This window comes from Colobus angolensis, unplaced genomic scaffold, assembly GCF_000951035.1.
Source record: "Colobus angolensis palliatus isolate OR3802 unplaced genomic scaffold, Cang.pa_1.0 Scaffold30, whole genome shotgun sequence".
Classification (NCBI taxonomy): Eukaryota; Metazoa; Chordata; class Mammalia; order Primates; family Cercopithecidae; genus Colobus; species Colobus angolensis.
Genome location: NW_012116266.1, coordinates 2,170,657 through 2,191,229, shown reverse-complemented (window position 1 = coordinate 2,191,229; position 20,573 = coordinate 2,170,657). Strand labels below are relative to the sequence as shown.

Here is a 20,573-nt window from a genome sequence, read left to right as displayed (position 1 = left end):
CCAGAGAAAGTTCTAATTCCTGCTGAAGAGCAGAGCACTGACATGATTTTTCACTTAGGTGTGCAGAAAGAATTGGTTAGCTTTATGCACAAAACAGGCTGAAATCAAGCTTTAATTAGTCAGACTTTTGCATAATTCATCATGGTCACTTTGGAAGTCCAGCAAAATATGCTGTTGGTTTTTATCTTAGTGGTTTCATTTTCCAGGATGAGTTGTCTTATTAGCTCTTTGCTACCCAAATATTTAGATTTTCCTAGCAAAACCATGATATTGTACCTAGTCTCCTAAAGAAATGAATTACTATATGAAGATACATAAGGAAATGAACTGATACATAAAAGTTATTCCTCTTAAATATCATTCTTGATAATAATCTGTCTTAAAGACAGGAAAGTAAGTTAAGATTCTTCTGTCTTTTTGAATCCATAGGCTGTCCATCTGGCCCAGGCAAGCTTCCAGATTGAAGCCTTCGGCTCCAAATTCATTCTTGACCTCATACTCAACAAGTGAGTATTTAGACATAATCCTCTTAAGTAGCAGGTGCAATAAAGCTTTGTTTTTATAATATTGGTTTAGTCAAAATAATGTCTGTTGTTTAACAACTATTTTCTAGCAGATCATGTATTTTAGATACGTAAAGTATAAAATTCTGAACGGTGAATTATGTTTTTTTTTTTCTGAAATAGAAGACATTTAACATGTTAAGCATCTCAAACACAGCACTTACATATTATAATTCTAAATGGAATAAATATTTGAAGTAATACCAGTTAATTAAATGTTAACTATAATCATCACTATATATAAGAAGCAATAATAAATGTACTGATTCAAGTATAATTTGACTACAGTCTAGAAATTTCTTCCATTTACTCTTTATAATACAATTCACATGACTTCTGTGGGAAGAACAGAGTAAGTGATGACTTGCAAATACCTATTTTGAGAAGATTCTTTGCTTTAGAATTTGCTCTAATATGGTTTCTTAGAAATTTTGGTCCTGTTGAAAATTTACCTGATTGTCTCTGAGCATGTGTTTGTTGATATTTAAATGCTGTTTCCTAAGTTGGAATCAGTTGTACAGATGTCTTTGTACAAAGTGTGAACAAGAGCTGTTGACTTAACTAAGGCTCTTCAGCCTCAAATAGATCTAGCACTGAGCCTTTCTTTGGTGAAAGAGATTTTCTATATGGTTTTCTTGAGTTACAGAAATCATAGTCAGTATTTTAAGCTTTTGTCAGTATTTTGATCAGGACTGCATCTTTGCAAGAAAAATACCTGTTAATGCTATCAAACACTATAATGTAAGTGACCACAACCAGTATTTGAGAAATTGCAAAGGATCATAAAGAACAACTATTAAATTTCTTGTATGCCAAATTCTGTGAGCTCTGCTGAAAAAAATGCAAAGTCAGCTTGGGTGTTACTTACTCAAGTGTTATTGCAGCTTTAAGTCAGAATGAATCAGCATAACTCAGAATTGCCTGTGAAAAGGTATTGCAGGTTTTCCTCTTTGGTTGAGTTCCGTTTCACCATGCCGTGTCAGCAGTTTGCCTGCCTAAGAGACTTGTCTTGCCAAATCTTACACTATGTTGAGTGTCAAGATAGAGCTAATTTTAGTGTAAGTCCTCAATTCCTTTAACTCTTACTGTGGTGGAGACCATCATTTCAAACTGTAGCAAGAGGATCACAACCAACACTGTTGTGTGTTTTGAGCAATAAAATATCTCAGCCATAGCAGAGCCTCCTAGTCAATTAGCACATGGCAGAGAAAGGGTCATATGGGATGGCCAGGGTACTTAGAGGTCTGGAAATGTGCCAGAAGTTATCAGTAACACTTAGCATGCAAAGGAATCAAGTTGAGCACCTATTGTGAGCAGTCTCTGACTTGAGGAATTTAGAGTCTACTTGGGGGAAGGTTGATAGACAAATACGTAATTTTAGAAGAGTATGAAATATGGTGGAGGTTAAAATGGAATGTTATGGTAGCACCAAGGAGAGGCAGCTCTCAGGCTGGAGGAGTGTGAAAAGGCGTCTTGGGAAAGCTGATGCTTGAGCTAAATCTTGAAGTGTGTTCTAGGCAGGCATGTGAGATAGTATGTCTGAAGAGGCAAGGCCACGTTGCACTATGGCATGTTAGGGGCGCATGAGCCTTTTGTTGAGCTTCCTCATAAATGACAAGGTTGAGACGAGGGAGATGAGTTGGGAGAGGTAAGCCTAGGGATAGCTCAGCTCATGGAAGTTCTGGTATTTCACATGTAAGTGCTGGGCCATTATCCCCTAGACTGAAAAATCAAGTCAGGGGAATAAACAGAGGTCCTGTTCCCAGGAAGTGCTAAGAGGCATGGAGAGGGAATACTTTCAATAAATCTACAGTTGATAAAAATTATTAGGATTGCTCCATATGGATAACAAGGCAGAGAGGATAGTTAAAGCTAACAGAGGTACCTGGATTGGTTGGTTGGGTGGAGGGTGATGTCTAGCTAAAATGGGCAGTACCAGGAAACAAACAGGCTGAATGGTGAAGGGAAGAGAATGTGGCATCAGAAGAGACATGATTGATTTGAGGGGCTTTGGGACATACATGAGGCCATGTCTAGGAGGTAGCTGGATATAACCTCAGGGGAGAGATGAGAGCTAGAGATTGTAGACTTGGGAGGTATTTTTATATAAATGTTAAGACCAACATGGCTGTGAATGAGGTTACCCACGGAGGGTGGGTAGAGCAGGAGAGAGAAGCTGAGAAGACAGGTAAGAGGAGGGGAGAAAGCTGAGAAGACAGATAAGAGGAGGGGAGAAGACGAAGAACCCATGAAGGAGATTGAGAAGGAGTGATTGGAGAAATAGGACATCAGGAGAATGATTAAACAGAGTTTCAAAATGGGAAGGTATGATTTACAGTGTCATCTGCAGTAGAGTGATCTACTGGCACATGCTGTAGAATAATCTAATGAGGTAAGAGGCAAAATTTGCCCTTTGGATTTGCCATTTGAGCAGTCACTGGTGGTCGGAAAGCAGCAGTTTCAGTGAAGCTCTGAGGTGAGGGGAATGAGAGGGGACAGAAACCAGGTTACAGTATGCTGGGAGTTAATGAGAGGAGACGATGTGGAGGCAGCAAATATCCATTGAGGAGGTTTGGATGAGAAGAAAAGAGAGCAGAAGACACTGGGGTCAAGGCAGGGCTTTTTAGTGATGACAGAGCAAGTTAACAGAGCAAGTTGGTAGACTGAGAGATCGAACTGATAAGAGTGGGAGGTTGAAGATGCAGAAAGGAGAGAGGAGATAATCTATAGGGCAAGAGCTGGGTAGAGACTGAAGGGAATTAGATCAAAGCACAAGGGCAGAACTTAGTTTTGAACCAGGAAAGACAGGTTGTCCTGCATTGGTGTGAAGCTGTAGGGTGTGTGCAGGTGGAGACTGACTTGCAGGTGAGGGGATGGAGTTGAAGAAACACATTTCTGAAGTTATTTACTGTAGGGATTGGGATGGAGAGGGAGGTTGGGTTGGGGCTTGAGGAAAATGACGAAATTGCTGGGATGAATGAGTGATGAAGCCCATTAAGGTCAAATTCAAGAATGTTTGAGCAACCTTCATTAGAAATCATGTGCTGTGTGTTAGTCTTTGTGTATTTCTTTCTGGTGGTGTTTTTTTACATTTTATTTTTATTATTTTTAAAAATTGGAGTGCTTTGTCACTGCGGAGTGTGAATGAAGGAGGCAGACTGTAGTGTGGACCCAGGGCTCAGTCTCTGTGGTAGCACAGAAGAACAACAGTGGAGGCAAAGCTCTTTGAATACTCATGAATAACTTGGGTAGTTAAGTATCAGGATCCACTCTGGGTAAGAAGGGAGATGAGGTCAAGAGGAGGCTATGAACTGGGGACAGATGGAGGTCTCTGAAGGGAAAACTAGCTGCAGTGAGAGAGAGGCTGTGAGAGCTGCACTCATGTGCTATATGGTTTGGCTGTGTCCCTACCCAAATCTTATTTTGAATTGTAGCTTTCATGATCCTTATGTGTCATGGGACGGTCCCGGTGGAAGGTAACTGAATCATGGGGGCGGGTTTTTCCCCTGCTGTTCTTGTGATAGTGAATCAAGTCTCACAAGATCTGATAGTTTTATAAAGGGCAGTTACTCTGCACATGCTCTCTTGCCTGCTGCCATGTAAGACATGCCTTTGCTCCTCCTTCACCTTCCACCATAATTGTTAGGCATCTCCACCCATGTGGAACTATGAATCCATTAAAGCTTTTTTTCTTATAAATTACCTAGTCTCAGGTATGTCTTTATGAGAGGCATGAGAATGGACTAATGTAATACATCCCTCATGCTGTCCTGAGCTTTCTGAGTGCAACCTAAGTGTGCAAGGCTGACATGATGAACTGGAGATGAGGGAACTGTGTTAGAACATGAGATGCATTGCTGGGGGTGGGCTCTAGTTTAGATGACTTCTGTCTGGGATTAACCAAAAAGTCTGATATGTGTTAGAATAAAGGTAGAGAGTCAAGAGAATGTTTAAGTCCGTAATAGAGTACCCAAAAGAGCTTCTGAGGAAAGAGGGACCTCATTTCCACTATAGGATGATCATTGCTATATTACAGGCAAAGGTGTTAAGTTATCAGAGGAGGGAAAAGTGTCCGGTAAGTATGTGGGCTCAGGGTGTGGAGGTGTGAGCACATAAAGGTGTTACCATAAGTTAATCCAGGTGGTGACCATAGAATCTGCAGGGTTAGTGACCTCACCAGGCTCAGAAGCCCAGCTTGTGAGGACTAACCTGACAGGAGTTCCTGAGAGGAGAGCCTGGTTTGCATCTGGCTTGCAGAGGCATCTCATGGCAGTATTGTGTTGGTTTTGTTTTTTTGTTTTTTTTTTCTTTGAGACAGAGTCTGGCTCTATCGCCCAGGCTGGAGTGCAGTGGCGCGATCTCAGCTCACTGCAAGCTCCACCTCCCAGGTTCCCGCCATTCTCCTGCCTCAGCCTCCTGAGCAGCTGGGACTACAGGCGCCCGCCACCACGCCTGGCTAGTTTTTTGTATTTTTAGTAGAGATGGGATTTTACCATGTTAGCCAGGATGGTCTCAATCTCCTGACCTCATGATCTACCTGCCTTGGCCTCCCAAAGTGCTGGGATAACAGGTGTGAGCCACTGCGCCCGGCCCCAGTGCTGTGTGTTTTATTCATTTGTTCAGCAAATGTTGAGTGAGCATCTGCTATGTGCCTCTGGCTGTTGTAGGTGCTGATATTGCTGAGAATAAGATAGACAAGACTTGTGCCTTCCCTTTTAGAGCTTCATTCCAGAGGAGGAGGCAGACAGTGGACCACCACATAAAGATATATGGGATGGAGAGGGACTGAAGGTGTGGTGTCCAGCATGATTTAGATGGTCAGAAGAAGCAAGAAGGCCTGTCTGAGGAGGGAACCTGAGCTGAGCCCTGGTTGTCAAAGAGGAGCCACCACACGTTGCTGGAAGGCTGAGGGTTCTGCACAGCTGGGACAGCAAGACAGCCAGAGCTGAGGAAGATGTGTGATGTTCAAGAAGAGCAGAGGACATTATGACCAGAGTGCAGTGCAGGGCAGGGGATAGTGGGAGAACAAGGAGACGAGATCAGAGAGGAAGCAGCTCTGCAGCCAGGCGATGAAGGACTGTGGTCCATGGTGAGGAGTGTGGGTGAGAAGCCATTGGATGGCAGTAAGCGTGGAAGAGACACGGTCAGATTTCTATTTTATTTAGCCCCAGAGGTCCTAGTTACAGCCTTAGAGGTCCTTTAATTACACTCCTCTCAGGGTGCTCCTCTTTAAAAATTTTGTTTAGTGTTTCCTCTAAAACAGCCGTTATTCCAAGTTACAGAAGGTTTTGAAAAGATCACTAGGGTAATGTTCTTGTCTTTCCTTTTTTTTTTTTATGTCAAACAAGCATTTTAGGTATTTTTAATTTTGATTTTTACTATCCACTTTATTGAGGTATGATTGATACTAGAGCAACAATTCTTGATGTATATCAGTCCTGGGAAATCTAAGAAGGTCTGAGGATTGATTGTCTCTTCTCTGTGTGTGATTAGAATTATGCCAAAGCCTCTATTACCCATATATTTGCTGGTGTTTTCAGCAAATGTTTACTGAGAATAACCGTGATCAGAGCGGCATAATGGTTGAAAGCATGGGTAACTCTTTGATCTTGGGGAAGCTTCTTAACTTCTTCCTTTTCTTCATTTTTCCTCTTCCACCTATTCCTCCTCTTCTTCCTCTTCCTCCTCTTCCTCCTCCTCCTTCTCTTCCTCCTCTTCCTCCTTTTCCTCCTCCCCCTCCTCTTCTACCACCTCCACCATGACCACCACCACCTATCACAAAACTCATTTTTCTAAAGTTTACCATTCAGTGTTTTAAAATTATATTCACAAAGTTTTACAGTTATCACTACAGTCTAATTCTAGAACGTTTTCATCACCCCCAAGAAACCCTGTACCCATTAGCAGCCACTCCCCATTCCCTTCTCCCTTAAGTCTCCTTAAGTAGGTGACTACTAACCTACATTCTGTCTCCATGCATTCGCCTATTCTGGACGTTTCATACAATGGGTACCCTTTTGTGACTGGCCTCTTTTACTTAGCACAATGTTTTGAGGTTCATTCATGTTGTAGCTGAGTAATATACCATCGTATGGATATATTCTAAGCTTCTTAAGCTTTAGTTTCCTTCCAAAGCTGTAGGTTGTTGCAAGGATTAGATGAGATAACATGTGGTGCTTACACATGTTCGTTAACAAGGAATTTTATTACCTCAGTGAGGCAGTCACTGCGCTGAGATGTTGGGGGATTCTGCATTGAGGAGAAGAGTCATTGATCTCATGGAGCTTATGATCTGGTGAGAGCAGCTCAGGTCATAAGAAATGCTGCTCTTCTTTCCTTTGGCTTCAGTCAGTCTTTTTCTGACTTTAGTAAGTGAGACGGGAGGGGTGCACTATGTAATCTTTCTCTCTTCAAAGTGGGCTGAAGAAAAAAAAAGGAGACAATTTGGCAGGCCCTGGGTTGATATGTGCTCGAGGTAGTGGGCACTGGGGATTCAGATAACATATACTTCCATTGAGTTGAAAGCGTGCTCGCGAGACACTTGGTACTTGTCCAGTTTTCCCAGAGCTGCTCACCAGACATCCATTAAAGAACGTGATGTGACTTGCAGGCTGTTGCATATATGTGGATATTTAAGTTTCCAGGCCATCTGACTGGTCTGAGGTGAACACCCAGGCCCTCAGCATGCTGTGCTGTTTTTTGTGCAGTGAAATCCCTGTGCGTCTTTTGGCCCCTGCCCAGTACAGAAAGGAAAGAATTCTTAGGATGCATCAAGGGTAATGCCTTCTTGGTTAAAAAGGCAGCATTATGTTCCTTCTTAATAGAACACTACTCTAGCGAGAGAGTGTGGGAATGTGACACGTCTTTGTACTTTCATCTTAAATGATGCCCAGGGAGAACTCTGGGTGAAATCGATGTAAGACATCCACATTGGGTGACTGACTCCCAAAACTGAGGAGTAGACCCAAAACTTGGAGAGTAAGGTAGTTTTGAATTTAGGAAAAAAATCTTTGTTCTGATTTTCTGGGAATCAGAGGTGTTTGATTTAAGATGAGTATCTGGAAAATGCTAATGTAAAGAAATACATGCATGCAGTAATTTGCTTGTTAAAAGCAGTTCACGCTGCGCTTTGGAAAGAAGCAGACAGCCACACTGATGTAGTTTCAGTTAGCTTAAATACAGAGCCCAACCTTCTTGCTGACTGGCATGGTTAATTCATTCTTCATTCAGTCAACAAACATTTATTGAGCTTCTCATTTGCGTAAGACACTGTGCTGAGCAACATGGGGGAATTCAGAGCCGTGTAAAAGAATTTCTCCTCTTCAAGAGCCTGTGGTAGAGAAATGAGATTACAGTGTATACCAATAGTGTTAACACATGATAGGAAGTGACTTGAGAGACTTGGTGATGAGGGAAGGCTTTCTGGGGAAGGTGGGATTACTTGGGAGTCCTACAGGATGCTGCCTTGGTTTGGGGTCCCCGGGTAGCAGACTCGGAGGCAAGGAGGATGGAGCTAGGAAAGGTTGAGTTCTCAAGCTGTTTACTCCTCTGGGCAGCTGGGATTTTCACTGAGAGCTCTGGGAGTCTGTGGGCTCATGCCAGCCTAGAGGCAGGGAGCTGGAGTTTTGTCCACCAACTGTCAGGTTGTTCTGAGGTCTGTTTCTCGGGGCACTAACTGTTTACTGCCTCCTCCTGGGTAGAATACAAAGCCTTCCCACCCAGGGTCTCAGGCACTTCCAGTCAGCTGCCTTCAGTGTGTGGGAGTGAATGCCAAGGGCATAGTGGCAGGGCCCAGCAGAGCCCACAGCAGGTGCTTTAGACTTTGAAAGGTGTAGGAGGGAGAAAGATGCAGGCTCCACAGGAAGTGGCAGGCAGAGGTGTGGGAGCCCAAAAGCACCAAACTCCTGGTGTGAGTCAGGACTGGTGAGGCCCTCTTTCTTAAAGAACTTGAATTACCAAGCTGGGAACAAAAGGCAAACTGCCTGTTGGGAGTCCCTGGATCCTAAGGGAGATACTCAGCTATGTTTGGCTAAATGTTTTTTTTCAGCTCTGCGGATTTGGAGATTGAACTTAAATATGGTTGTAAGAAGGAACATGTGGAGAAGAAACAGGTTTCCTGCCTCATTTTTCTCTTGTGGTCGAGTGAGACCAGGACAGGAGTCAGGAGCTGTGGCTGGGGACAGCTTGAGGCAGCTTGACCCATACCAGCCTGAGCTGTGGTGTCGCTGTCTTACGTCTTGGTTTCTGAGTTTTTGTGACTCCTGAATCCAGATTGGCAGGCCTTGTGTGTCACTGCTGGCCTTTTTCTCTCCGTCTAGCAGCCCATCGTGCTCACTGCTGACATTTTTCTTACACATCTGAGAGGGGGAATCAGGGAAGGCACCGGCCCTAGGAATTTGGAGTCAAGACTTCCAATCTCAGCTCTGCTGTAGAGAGCTGGTCACACACTCTGGGCCTTAGTCCGAAGGAATTAGGGGAGATGATGTGAACATTGCTTTCCATTTCAGGAGTCTCGGGGTTTTGATGATGTTAACTCGAAGGTTAAATGCTTTACTTCCCAGTTTCAAGAGATCTGCAGAAGGAAGGCTCTCTATTATGGTGATAGACACTGTGTCAAGATCTTTACCTGTAGTCTCCTATTTAAGTTCCTTTGATAACCCTGCAAGGAAGGTGTGATTATCCCCATTTTACTGCTGAGTAACATGCGGCCTGGCGAGATTCAGTCACATGCAGGCACTCCAGCATGGGCTGCCTCCTTGGAGTCTCCTTCACTATGGCTGCTGTGGTCACAGTACTGGACTACCAATTTGCAAGTGAGCTGAACCCAATTCTAATGATTGCATATCTGTTCACATTAAGTGAGAAAAAGAGTGGAACTATTTTGGTCAATTTGTAACCATATAAGGAAAACATAGAAGGTCCCACATAGGATTGAAAATAATGCTGTTTGTTGAGTAGAACCATCTGTTATGCTCTGAATTGTGTGTTTCCCCCTCCCCATTCATACGTTGAAGTTCTAACCCCTAGTACCTAAGAATGTAACTGTATTTGGAATAAAGTCTTTAAAAAGGTAATTAAGTTAAAATGAAATCTTTTGGGTGGTCCTTAATTGAATATGACTATTGTCATGAAAAGAGAAAGTTTGGACACAGACACTAGTGTATTGGAGGAAAAACCATGTGAAGACACAGTGAGATGGACGGCGGCTGTCTGCAAGCCAAGGAAGGAGCCCTGAGAATGAAACCAGCCCTGCTGACACCTTGATCTTGGACTTCCAGCCTTCTGGACTGTGAGGAAATACATTTCTGTTGGTTAAGCTACCAGTCTTTAGTACTTTGTGGCATCCTTAGCAAACTAATACACCATCCTAATTCACTTATTGCTTGCATATTGCAGTGAGACATTCAATATTAAGTGCTGCTTGTTAATGGGTAAAACTGTCCCTTATACTATGATTTTCAAGTGCTGTTTTGAGAGATTGTGGTTTCTTTTGCATTTAGGTACTTTAGGAAGATTGGAACTGTTTTGGTAGTTTTGAAAACGTATGTGATGATAAAGAATCTTAAGAGGCAGGGATTCCCAAAGTTGCTGTAAATATTGATTGCCACTGTGCTGTGCGCAATATGATGTAGTTGAATATTGCATTTTATATGTCCTAGAGGCCTGATAGTATTCTAAGCTTTCTAGCACGGGTAGGAATGAGTTGCTATGGATTTTTCTCTCCTGAAGCCATCCTTTCCTGTCTAGTTCTAAACATTTTAATTCTAGAGTGTCAGGTAACTCTTTTTGTTGCCATATTTTCTCCGATCAGGGTGATCAGATGTTTCTGGTCTGAGTCAGCCTATACTGAATGCCTTGGGTATTATTTGCTTTTGATGACTCATCTTTATGCTGGTAGATCAGGTCCTGAAAATCTTGAAAACATATAAAATAAAAGAAATATCGTCTAAATTTTAGTAGATTCTGGTTCTATTTATTTGGGGTGTCTATGCAACCTACTTTCAAAATGGTTTGAGAATGACTTGCACAATTAGACATAATAACAAGATTATTAAAAATAAAATCACAACCAAACCATTGATACTTGTATACTGATTCTTGATTTTCACAGATGAACAAAATCTAGCATAACTCTTGGGTGGTGAAATTCAATAGATGTTTGCCCTCTGCCTGCCCCTACCCCTGCTTGCCTATTGACAATAATCATTGTGAGTGACTGGGACCCAGGGAAACTAAGCACCAGGCTAGAGAAATGAGGAGGGCCACAGGAACCAGATTTAGATTTTCTAGGTTCTGGGAGATGAGAAAACTGGGATTGTCCAGAAAAGAGGACCCTGTGGCTACAGTCTTTAGCAGGAGAATAACAAGTATGGCAACTAAGAATTTCTGGCAAAATCAAAAGAATTTAATTGTTGATGGGATCATATTACACTGTTTATCTTATCTAGGATGTAACAGACACCTCTAGTGAGTCAGGAGACTATTTCTTGACTGGTGGATAAACGGAGACCCTTTGTGGGTATCCACCCCAATGCAGAATGTGGGCAAATAAAACCTGAACTTGCAAGCACTTCTTGGACTTTTGAAGACAAATACAAATAATGTATAAAAATTCCAGCAGAAGTTAATTGTGACAAAAAATTGAAAAGCACAGAGAATTAGATGTGACCAAGCATCTGAGATAAGTTTATTACAGTAGTTACTGAATTTAGATCTTACTTTTCTGGCAGTTACGTGAGAAAGATAAGATAGTGGGTTGTGTAATTTTCATTATCTGATACAAGAATTTTATCTGTCTAGAGATATGTTTCCTTGTCAAAGAGGAATTTATCCCTAATGCCTGATGTAGTAGGACATTCAGTAAAATAATGGTTAATGTATGCAACCATGGTTTTGCAAATGACCAGAAGTGTTTCTTAAATGGATTTCTCATATTGACTCTCTGTATTAGCCAAGTGCATGAAGTTCTTCTAACCTCTGAGTTGATTGATAGATTTCCATTGACAGAAGCTGTTGATGAATGATTCCAAGCACTTTTATTTCAAAAATGTTTATGAGTGCCTGCTAAGTGCCAGGCACTGTCAAAGTTAGCCTAGAAAAGTCCTTCCCTCATGAAGCTTATAGAACGGAGGAGGAAAGACAAATCTGTAGGCATTTAATGATAATCTGAGAAGTACTATGATGGGGAAAATACAGGATGTTTTTATCCCACATATGAGGGGTACCTAACCCAGATTAGAGGTGGAAATGGATAGCGAGCTAAACGTTTATGGAGGTACATGTCTAAACTCAGTTCTAAAGCATGGTTAAGAGGTAGTCAGAAAAGGTTTGAAGGGAAAGAGAGTGTGGAGGCCTGAAGGTGAACAAGAAACTTGGGACATGAAGTGAGAGAAAATGGAGACTTTGAGAGGTGAACAGAACCACACAGCTAGTAAGTAAGAGAGCCAAGATCAGACCTAGGAATGCCCATTGTCAAAACCTTGGAAAGTCGATACATTATCTAATTCATTTGTGCTGCTTTAACAAAATGCCATGGACTGGGCAATATATAAACAATAGAAATTTACTTCTGATGGTTCTGGAGGCTGGGAAATCCAAGACCAAGGCTTGATATCTGGTGAGGGATCTCTGCTTACAAGATTGTGCCTTGTTGCTGTGTCCTCACATAGCAGAAGAGCCATATGGAAGGGCCAGGCAATTCTCCAAAGGCTTTTTTGTAAGGTCATTAATGTCCTCGATAATCTGATTAATCTCATTAATCTCATTGATGATGGCAGAGCCCTCATGGCCTGATCACCCTGCAAAGACCCCACCTCTTCATAGGTGGGGTTTTAAGTTTCCACATGAATTTTGGAGGGACCTATACATTCAAACCATAGCAGACATTTTTCAGTGATAAAGAAGTCTGACTGAAAATGTGTTTGAAAAGCTCTACAGAGGTGAACCTTAGAGAAATAAAAAACTTTATATCATTTGTGTCTTAACCTTGCTTTATTTTGAATACTACTAAATATTGTATTTTAATATTAAATATTTTGAATACTAAATATTTAATATTATTAAATATTAAATATTTTGAATACTACTAAATACAAAATAAAGTACAAAATACTACTTTATTTTGAATTCATTGCCTAAATCCAGCCCCAAACAATAACTTATTAAATTTTCCTCTTGATTCTCTATAGCTTTATATAAAGTAAGGGCTTGATATCACATGAAATGGCTTGTTAAGACTCTTGATGGTCATCTGTTGCCAGTGAGAATTGTGTTATTTTAGAACCATTTTTTGGATGATTCATACACCAGAATCTCATCATCTAGAGTCATTTCTATTAATCTTTTAAAATTAATCGTAAATTAGAATTCCCAAATAAGAATCCTGACTATGGTTTATTATGGGCTGTTTATAAAAGTACTCTCTTTAACATGTTCATTCTAATTCTTCTTCCTTGATGATATCCGTGAGCCTTAATATAGTATTTAGATTGTGTTTAAAAACAAAATAATCTATAATGGCATTTTATTTATTTATTTTTTTGAGACAGAGTTTCGCTCTTGTCACCTAGGCTGGAGTGCAATGGCGCCATCTCGGCTCACTGCAACCTCCACCTCCCAGGTTCAAGCAATTCTCTGGCCTCAGCCTCCCAGGTAGCTGGGATTACAGGCACCTGCCACCATGCCCAGCTAATTTTTGTATTTTTAGTAGAGATGGAGTTTCGCCATGTTGGCCAGGCTGTTCTTGAACTCCTGACCTCAGGTGATCCACCTGCCTCGGCCTCCCTAATGCTGGGATTACAGGCGTGAGCCACCACGCCTAGCCTTTATTGGCTTTTTAAATGAAACAATTTCTACAAAAAGTTTCAAGTCCTTTAATATAATTACAAATATATTTGTCCATTTTACAGGAATATCTTTCAAATAAGAAGGTGGAAATCTCTAACACATTGTAAAGTGCACATTTCATTTCTTCCTCCTTTATTTTTTGCCCAAGTGAGTTCACACATCCAATAAATCAGACTAAACTACGTGTGACCAGAAGGATCTCACAGCATAAGAATAGGCTATATCTCTTGTAAATCCCTAGGATTTCTTGTTTTTCTTAAATGTCCCCCTCTCAACTTTATTGAGGTATAATGGACAAATAAAAATTATGCATATTTAAGGTATACAAGGTGATGTTTTAATTTTTGTATACATTGTGACATGATCACCACACTCAAGCTAATTAACATATCCATCACCTCACGTAGTTATCTTTTTTCTCTTTTTGTGCTGAGAATATGTAAGATCTCCCTTTTGCAAATTTCAGTTATACAATATAGTATAATTAATTATAGTCACCATACTGTACACTACATCCCCAGAACTTACTCATCCTGCATAATGGAATGGAAACTGAAACCCTTTGACCAACCAAGAAATTCTTAGAAACGTATTAGTGTCTGAGGCTCTTCCTTATTACTGTTCTTATTTATTCATTAAGGACTGAGCTAATACTTGACCCTAAGAAACTGTTTGCTCTTTAGAGCTGTTCAGTGGTAAAGGGTTTCTTTATATGATTGCTAGCATTTGCCCTCCCTGCACACTGTGCTAGCTCATAGGAAAAAAGAATAAGTGCAGTTCGTTTAAGGAGCCCACAATTTAGGGTGGGATCAGGGAAAGCTACACAGAGGAGGAGATGGTTGAGCTGTTTTGAAGGATGAGTAATTTGAGGGTGAGTGGTTCAGTACTTTTGGGTGTGATGAAGGACAATAACTTTTTGAGCATCCATTTATTTTAGCCGGCCATTCAATGGTTGATATCGACTGTTTACTGGATAAATAGAAGTGATGGATTGTTGATACAGCTTAGCTATTTGACATCTTTTTTTCTCACTAATATCTCAACCTGACACAGCTTTAACAACAGAAGTTTTGTAAGTTGCAAAAATGAATACTACTGATATTTTAGCTGAGGTTAAAAATGTACATGTGATCTTACTCCTTTGAGAGGTTTAGTTAATTCTGTTGCTGTGAAATCACTAATGTTCTCATGTCTGAATGTAAACATCTAGTGACAACAGTGCTTTTAGAAGTAAATAATATGTCTATCTTCATGCAGCTTTGAATTCCTGGGTTCTTTGTATGCGTTTGATTCAGTGAACTATGAAAAAATGAGCAAACTCAAGACACCGTGAGGTATTTTCCATAAAAGCAGTTTGAGATGAGGTTTCCAGGTTGGTGGATTAAAGGAATCAAACTGTTCCTGCACCCAGCACTGTGACAACACCCGTACTACATTTTTCTTGTTTTGAGTTTATCTCTTCTCAAGATAATGCTGTTTGGAAGTGTTTTTATATTATTAAAATATTGTATGACTTGTTTGAAAATTTATTTTTGCTGGTTATTTTTTATGCAGAAAATTCTTTCTTCCTATAAGGCCCAGAATATAAGGCTAACTTAATGCCTGGTTGTGTTGATCAGACACTGATATCAGTGTAGAAGATCTCGTACTCGTTGTTGCATCAGATCTGTTGTCATGTAGCCACACCATATAGGAAGCAAAAGAAAACCAGTATTTTTGTCTCTTTCTTTGAAGGCAACTTACTGGTAAGTAATGATTTAATTGTATGACTCTCAAAGTACAAAAATAACACAGTTCCTTAGTTACTCCACATGTGTGTAGCACAGGCGTTTCAGGTAGTTAGCCATGATAATGGATATTATGTTCATGACAAATGGGTGCTCAAAAGTAACTTTTAGAAGGGAAACAAAACCTTGTATGTTAGTAAGATTTATCTCTATCTCAGCGGTGAATGATACAGGGTCTGTAATCAAAATGTTTTCATTAGTATAATTTGACTACTAGCTCTATAAGTAATATATTTCACAGAGTAGCATGGATGCTCATTTCCTCTCCTTTGTGCACAATCCTGAGGATTAGTCTTGCTCTTCCTCTGACCTTGGCATCAAGGGACCTCCAGGAACCTGAGAGTGTGTGTCTTTGAGCTGGATCTACTGCCGTCTGCTCCCACCTGTGCAAGGGATCCCTGGTTAGCTGGGAGATACTTTCCTGCCAGCATTTTTATCCACTGTTGATGAATCACCCTCTCATCTGCCACCTCTGGTAGGGCTTTGAGTGTCACAACCTCATGCTTTTAATTATTTATTTTTTTAGTAGAATATATGGTTTTCTTACTGTTGAAGAAAGCATAGCTCAACCTCTTTTTTGAAAGTTGGGTTTCAGTATTTTTCTATGTTTAAAGTCAAAATATTAAAGAAGGCTAAGGCGTGAGCTACTCACTTTTTATTTTTTGGCTTGGTTAAGTGTGTAATGGTTGAATTGAGGGATTTATACAGGCTACTGAATTGAAAAGAGCTTTGATTGTGACACCTCAGTGAAAACGATTACATGTATATTTGTGTATTTGTTTTCTGTTTCCAAGAACAACTTGTAGCTTTTTTAAAAATGAGCTTCCTTTTTATCATCACCCGTTGGGGTTAGATAAATCTTTAAACATCCTGCAATATAACTCCCTCGGTGATTTTCGAATCTCTTCTTATCCCCGTTGAGAGCTCTTCTGGTATATTCCTGAACACTTCCAGCCTCAGGTAGCTGATTCTTAAACTATGCCCACGGCTATCAAGTACTTTTTTTCCTGTCATTCTGTAATGTTTTATCCCCTGGTTTCAATTTTTGCACTTAAAAGCAACTCACTCATGGAGACTGAGCATTAGGCTACTTCATTCAGTTATCAGCACCTCCTGGAAATTGGTTCCTGATACTGCTGTTGTCCCAAAGATAACAGCCAAAGTTCTGTTCATATGTGTTTACCTAGAATACAAAATAAGAATACAGATCATTTTCCAAGAAAAGAGTGGAAAGTTATAAAAAGAACTTTTCTAAGGCATGAAAAATACTGTATTTTAAGCACATAAGAAGCTATTTATAGTTTCTTCCTGCCAGTGTCCAGTACTATTAAACAGTAGGAGATTTTTATAGTCTGAAAAAGGATACTTTGAGTCTATAAGAACTTTCTGCAAGGTGATAGCAATCTCAGGTTTAATTCTGCCAGATTTTTGCTGTCTCAATATGTTTTACAAATGAATTGAAATTAATATTGTCTATTAAGAGAGAAGTTAATACCTACCCATTATTAAATATAAAACCAGTGTGTTAAATATAATTTAGTTTTATTTCTAAAATTTCATTGAAATGTAATAAAATATTTTAGCATTCTGGTTAGAATTGAAATGCAGCAACACAAATATGTTTTTAGTATCTTCTTTACAGAAAAGATTAGGTTATTGTAAAAATCAAATTTGATGCCAAAAATTATTTTGTATCTGATTGCATTGGGAAAAATAATGTCAAAAATGCACTAACTTCCTTTGCCTTGATTTGGTGAATGATGGTGGTGTATAAAAAATGATATAGAAACCATCAGTATGCAATACCACAATTTTGTGATTATTATTATTTCTTGTTATTCTTAACACATCTGTCATCCAAATCTAATTGAAAACTCTTTTTACGTGCACACAGCAGGCACTTGTGTATCAGGGCATGCTGTTTAAACTGGCTCTTTGGCCATAGTCTTTGTTCAAAACAGGTTACCTTTTGATAATTTTACCTAAACACACTTTATAATAACTGTAGTTATTTTCTCCTATGTTACCTGTGAGCCAGCAGAAACTTTTCTTCTGTGTTTATGGATTTAAAAGAGTTTTTTGTTTGTTTTTGGTTTTGTGATTATGACATGCAGCTTATTGCCTCTTTCATATGTAATACAAATGTTGGCCAAAAATTGGTATTTTTCCATCGACTTTGAAGAACTGTAGAAAAGAAGTCAAACAAGTGTGAATCGTATGTTTTGGTGATTCTAAGTGATACTCTTTGGGTTTCCAATGAATTCAGGTACAGAGGGCTATTGTTAATTGTTTTTTTCATTTATGCCATGTTATATCATTGATCTGAGCAAAGCCCCAATATTGTTTAATGTTTTCATTATCTTTATCTATCTCCAGTCCCCATCTTATTTTTCCTGCCCATATCCTAATGAGGCAACTAACCTGATGTGTTTTACATGATCTTTTTATTATATGTGTTCTTAAAAATTATAGTTTGTGGGCATGTAATTTTATTGAATAAAAATAATGTTATGCTATAGATCTCTACTCAATACAATGTATAAAGGTCTGTGTGTAAACCTGTGTATATTTTTATATCTAACTGTGGTAGAGTACCCTATATTATGTCTCTTAACTGCTTCATCCCCCAGGGGGAGATATGTAGATTTTCTGTGGCTCTTCACAACCACAAGCCCTATTATAATGTATATGTATAAATCAAGATGGATAGAGCCTTTTTATACATATACATATACATTGGCTGTATAGGCCAATGGGCTCTATCCATCCTGATTTATACGTGTACATTGTAATAGGGCTTGTGGTTGTGTTGCTGGTTTATTGGGCCAGTGTATACTTAATTTGATGAAGTACTTCAGTATCGTCCTCCAGAAGAGCTGCACTGATCTCCTTTTGAGCAAAGCATGATGTTCACTAGAATGTTCAAATTTCATATTTGCTTTTGGGATGAACTAAATGACTTTTTTTTTTTCCCCTAGGCATAGTTACTGTCTGTATGTTGGGAAGCTAATTGCTTATTTTTACTGATTAATGATTTCACAAATGTAAGATTAAACCTTATTAAGTGAAGCAGCATCTCCTTTAGTATAAATTAGTTCCCTTGGGACTGCCTTAATTTGGTCAGGCCACTGTGATCCTTAGGGGAATGGAGTTTTGCTCTTCTCCAGCACTGTGTTGTCCAATGTTGTTATGGTGGTAATTTGAAAAGTTAGCATAATTAAAAAGGAAGAGCATATTTACAGGATTAGATTCATATTTATTTAAAGCTAAGTGTCATACCATGTACCAAAAGAGATCTTGGTACATGTGGAATAAGAGTACAGGTTTGAATGGATGATTTCTTATAGTGGACAAGAAGGTACTTGTCTGAAAGTTAAAGGAGAGGAGATAATGAAGTGAGAAAAGGGAGGGAAAAAGAAATACTTTGACTGTCAGCTCCTAAAACTGGGCCTGACACAAGGTAGAGGGTCAGTCAATGTTTGTATAATGAGTGAATTAATAGTGTGGTATGGTAGATGCTTCAGATTTATAGCTAAATATTTTGACTTACATTTTGATTCCGCCACCAGGGGGAAATCGTGAGACCACTCTGAGCCTCAGTTTATGAAAACGTAAACTGAGATGATGGAAAGGCTAAATGAGGTGCAGTATGTAAAGGGATTGGCATGTGTAATAGGCATTTAACGGGTGTTTCATTCCTTCAGCAAAGTATACTTTCTATTACATGACCAGTAATAATCAGTTTCTTCTGCAGATATTCTGTCATAAGTCACTTCTGGTTTTGGCCTTTTTGATGGCTGCTGTAAGGATTTGTGAACAGTCTGTTATTTCCTATTTTGCTATTCATGGAAGCATTTAATTGAAAATATAGTAAGGTTTTACTTAAAAGCCACTCAGAGTTATCATGGCTTCACTAACACAGTTGTCTATGCTGCAACTATGTAAATTTTGACCTAATTTTTTCCCCATCACCTAAAACCTATAAAAGACTATTTTGAAAGGTCTTATATTGTAAAGCCTCATTTATACAGGCTTCTGGGAATGGATTTTTACACATTAAGTGAGTTTTCCAGGTAACTCAAATTTATTCCTTGATGTAACTTTTATATATCCTTGGTATATCTTTGATATATTCCTTGATATATTCATGATCTATTTCTTGATAAACTTTATATAACTTTGATATATCTTTAATACAACTTTTAAAAAAGGTGCCATTTAAAAATCCTCTATAATATGTTAAAATACATTTTTTCTTGGATAGAATATATTAGATGTAATTTTACTTTTTTAATATGCAAAATTATTGTTTTGCCTGTTTAATCAGCAATATGATAGACTTTGTGACTGTTTTCTTGTTATATGTTATCATCTTTTCCCTGAGTGAACTTGTTGTATCAGCCCAGCTCTTAACTAATTTGTTCCTTTTTAATTTGTTAGAGCCAGAATAAGAAATAACCAAAATTGGTAGCATTTTATGTAAGTCATGGGTTAGTAACCTTGAATAAAGACTTGAGATCTTCTCTGGCCAAGTGTAAGAGATGCCCTGCCTTGAAAATAGTGCCTTTGAAGACTCAACTTTGTATCCTAGATGCTGGCCATGTTCCAGGTGCTTAAGAGTATCATGAATCTGAAATCTGGAAAACGAAGGGCTTTATTTCACTTTTTAGCAAAATAACTTTAGAAATGTAGCTATTAATTTGATACATACTTTGTGGAGTTACAGAGTTTGTACCAAATTCCACCATCTACAGGTGAAGACCCAGAAATTTAGTAGTGGACTCTTTTGTCCAGAGTCCCCTTGGGATATGTTGAACCCTAGAACCCAGGACTCTGGACTTTCAGCCCATAGCTCTTGTCATTCTCCTTTACTAATAGGGACAGTATTGCCTGTAGGGCTCTTATGTGTGTAAGCGTATAGACTATGTATGTGGAATTATTAAATGTACCCTCTGTACCTAAATATTTCAGAATATTTAAATAGTAAAGATTAAGTAGAAAGAAGAATAAGTATGTCAAAACATTAATGAAGATTCTGGGATGGAGAATATGTTTGGAGGTCTTCAATACCAGATTTGATTGCTGTGAGACTTCCTCTCCTGACTTTGGTAAGAGCCAAGTGACTTACAGGGGAAGAAGGGGTATCAAACCTGCTAGCTATAGAATTTGCCAGGAGGTATGTATTTGCAAACTAAAGCTTCTAAAATGGTAGTTTAGATTTGGTTTTCACCTCCAGAATTTTCAACAAAAGGATAAAAATTTTAGCTCAAAGTTAACAGGGCCTGGAATCCAGGCAAAATAACACTAATAATCAACTTAATCACTAATAATTTACACATTTCCAGTGTGTGTTGTAGTATCCAAAGTGCCTTATATG

General features: G+C 39.2%; 1 protein-coding gene across 1 annotated transcript in view; it reads left to right on the top strand.

Annotated features, from left to right (window-relative positions):
* The window catches only part of ADAM23 (ADAM metallopeptidase domain 23), a gene marked incomplete at its 5' end in the record, with an annotated part of 169,467 nt that overhangs the window by 36,912 nt on the left and 111,982 nt on the right, over positions 1 to 20,573 (top strand). The window contains one exon of the mRNA XM_011949996.1: positions 430 to 506. Coding sequence (XP_011805386.1) covers positions 430 to 506 — 77 coding nt within the window. The remainder of the gene's footprint in view (positions 1 to 429; positions 507 to 20,573) is intronic.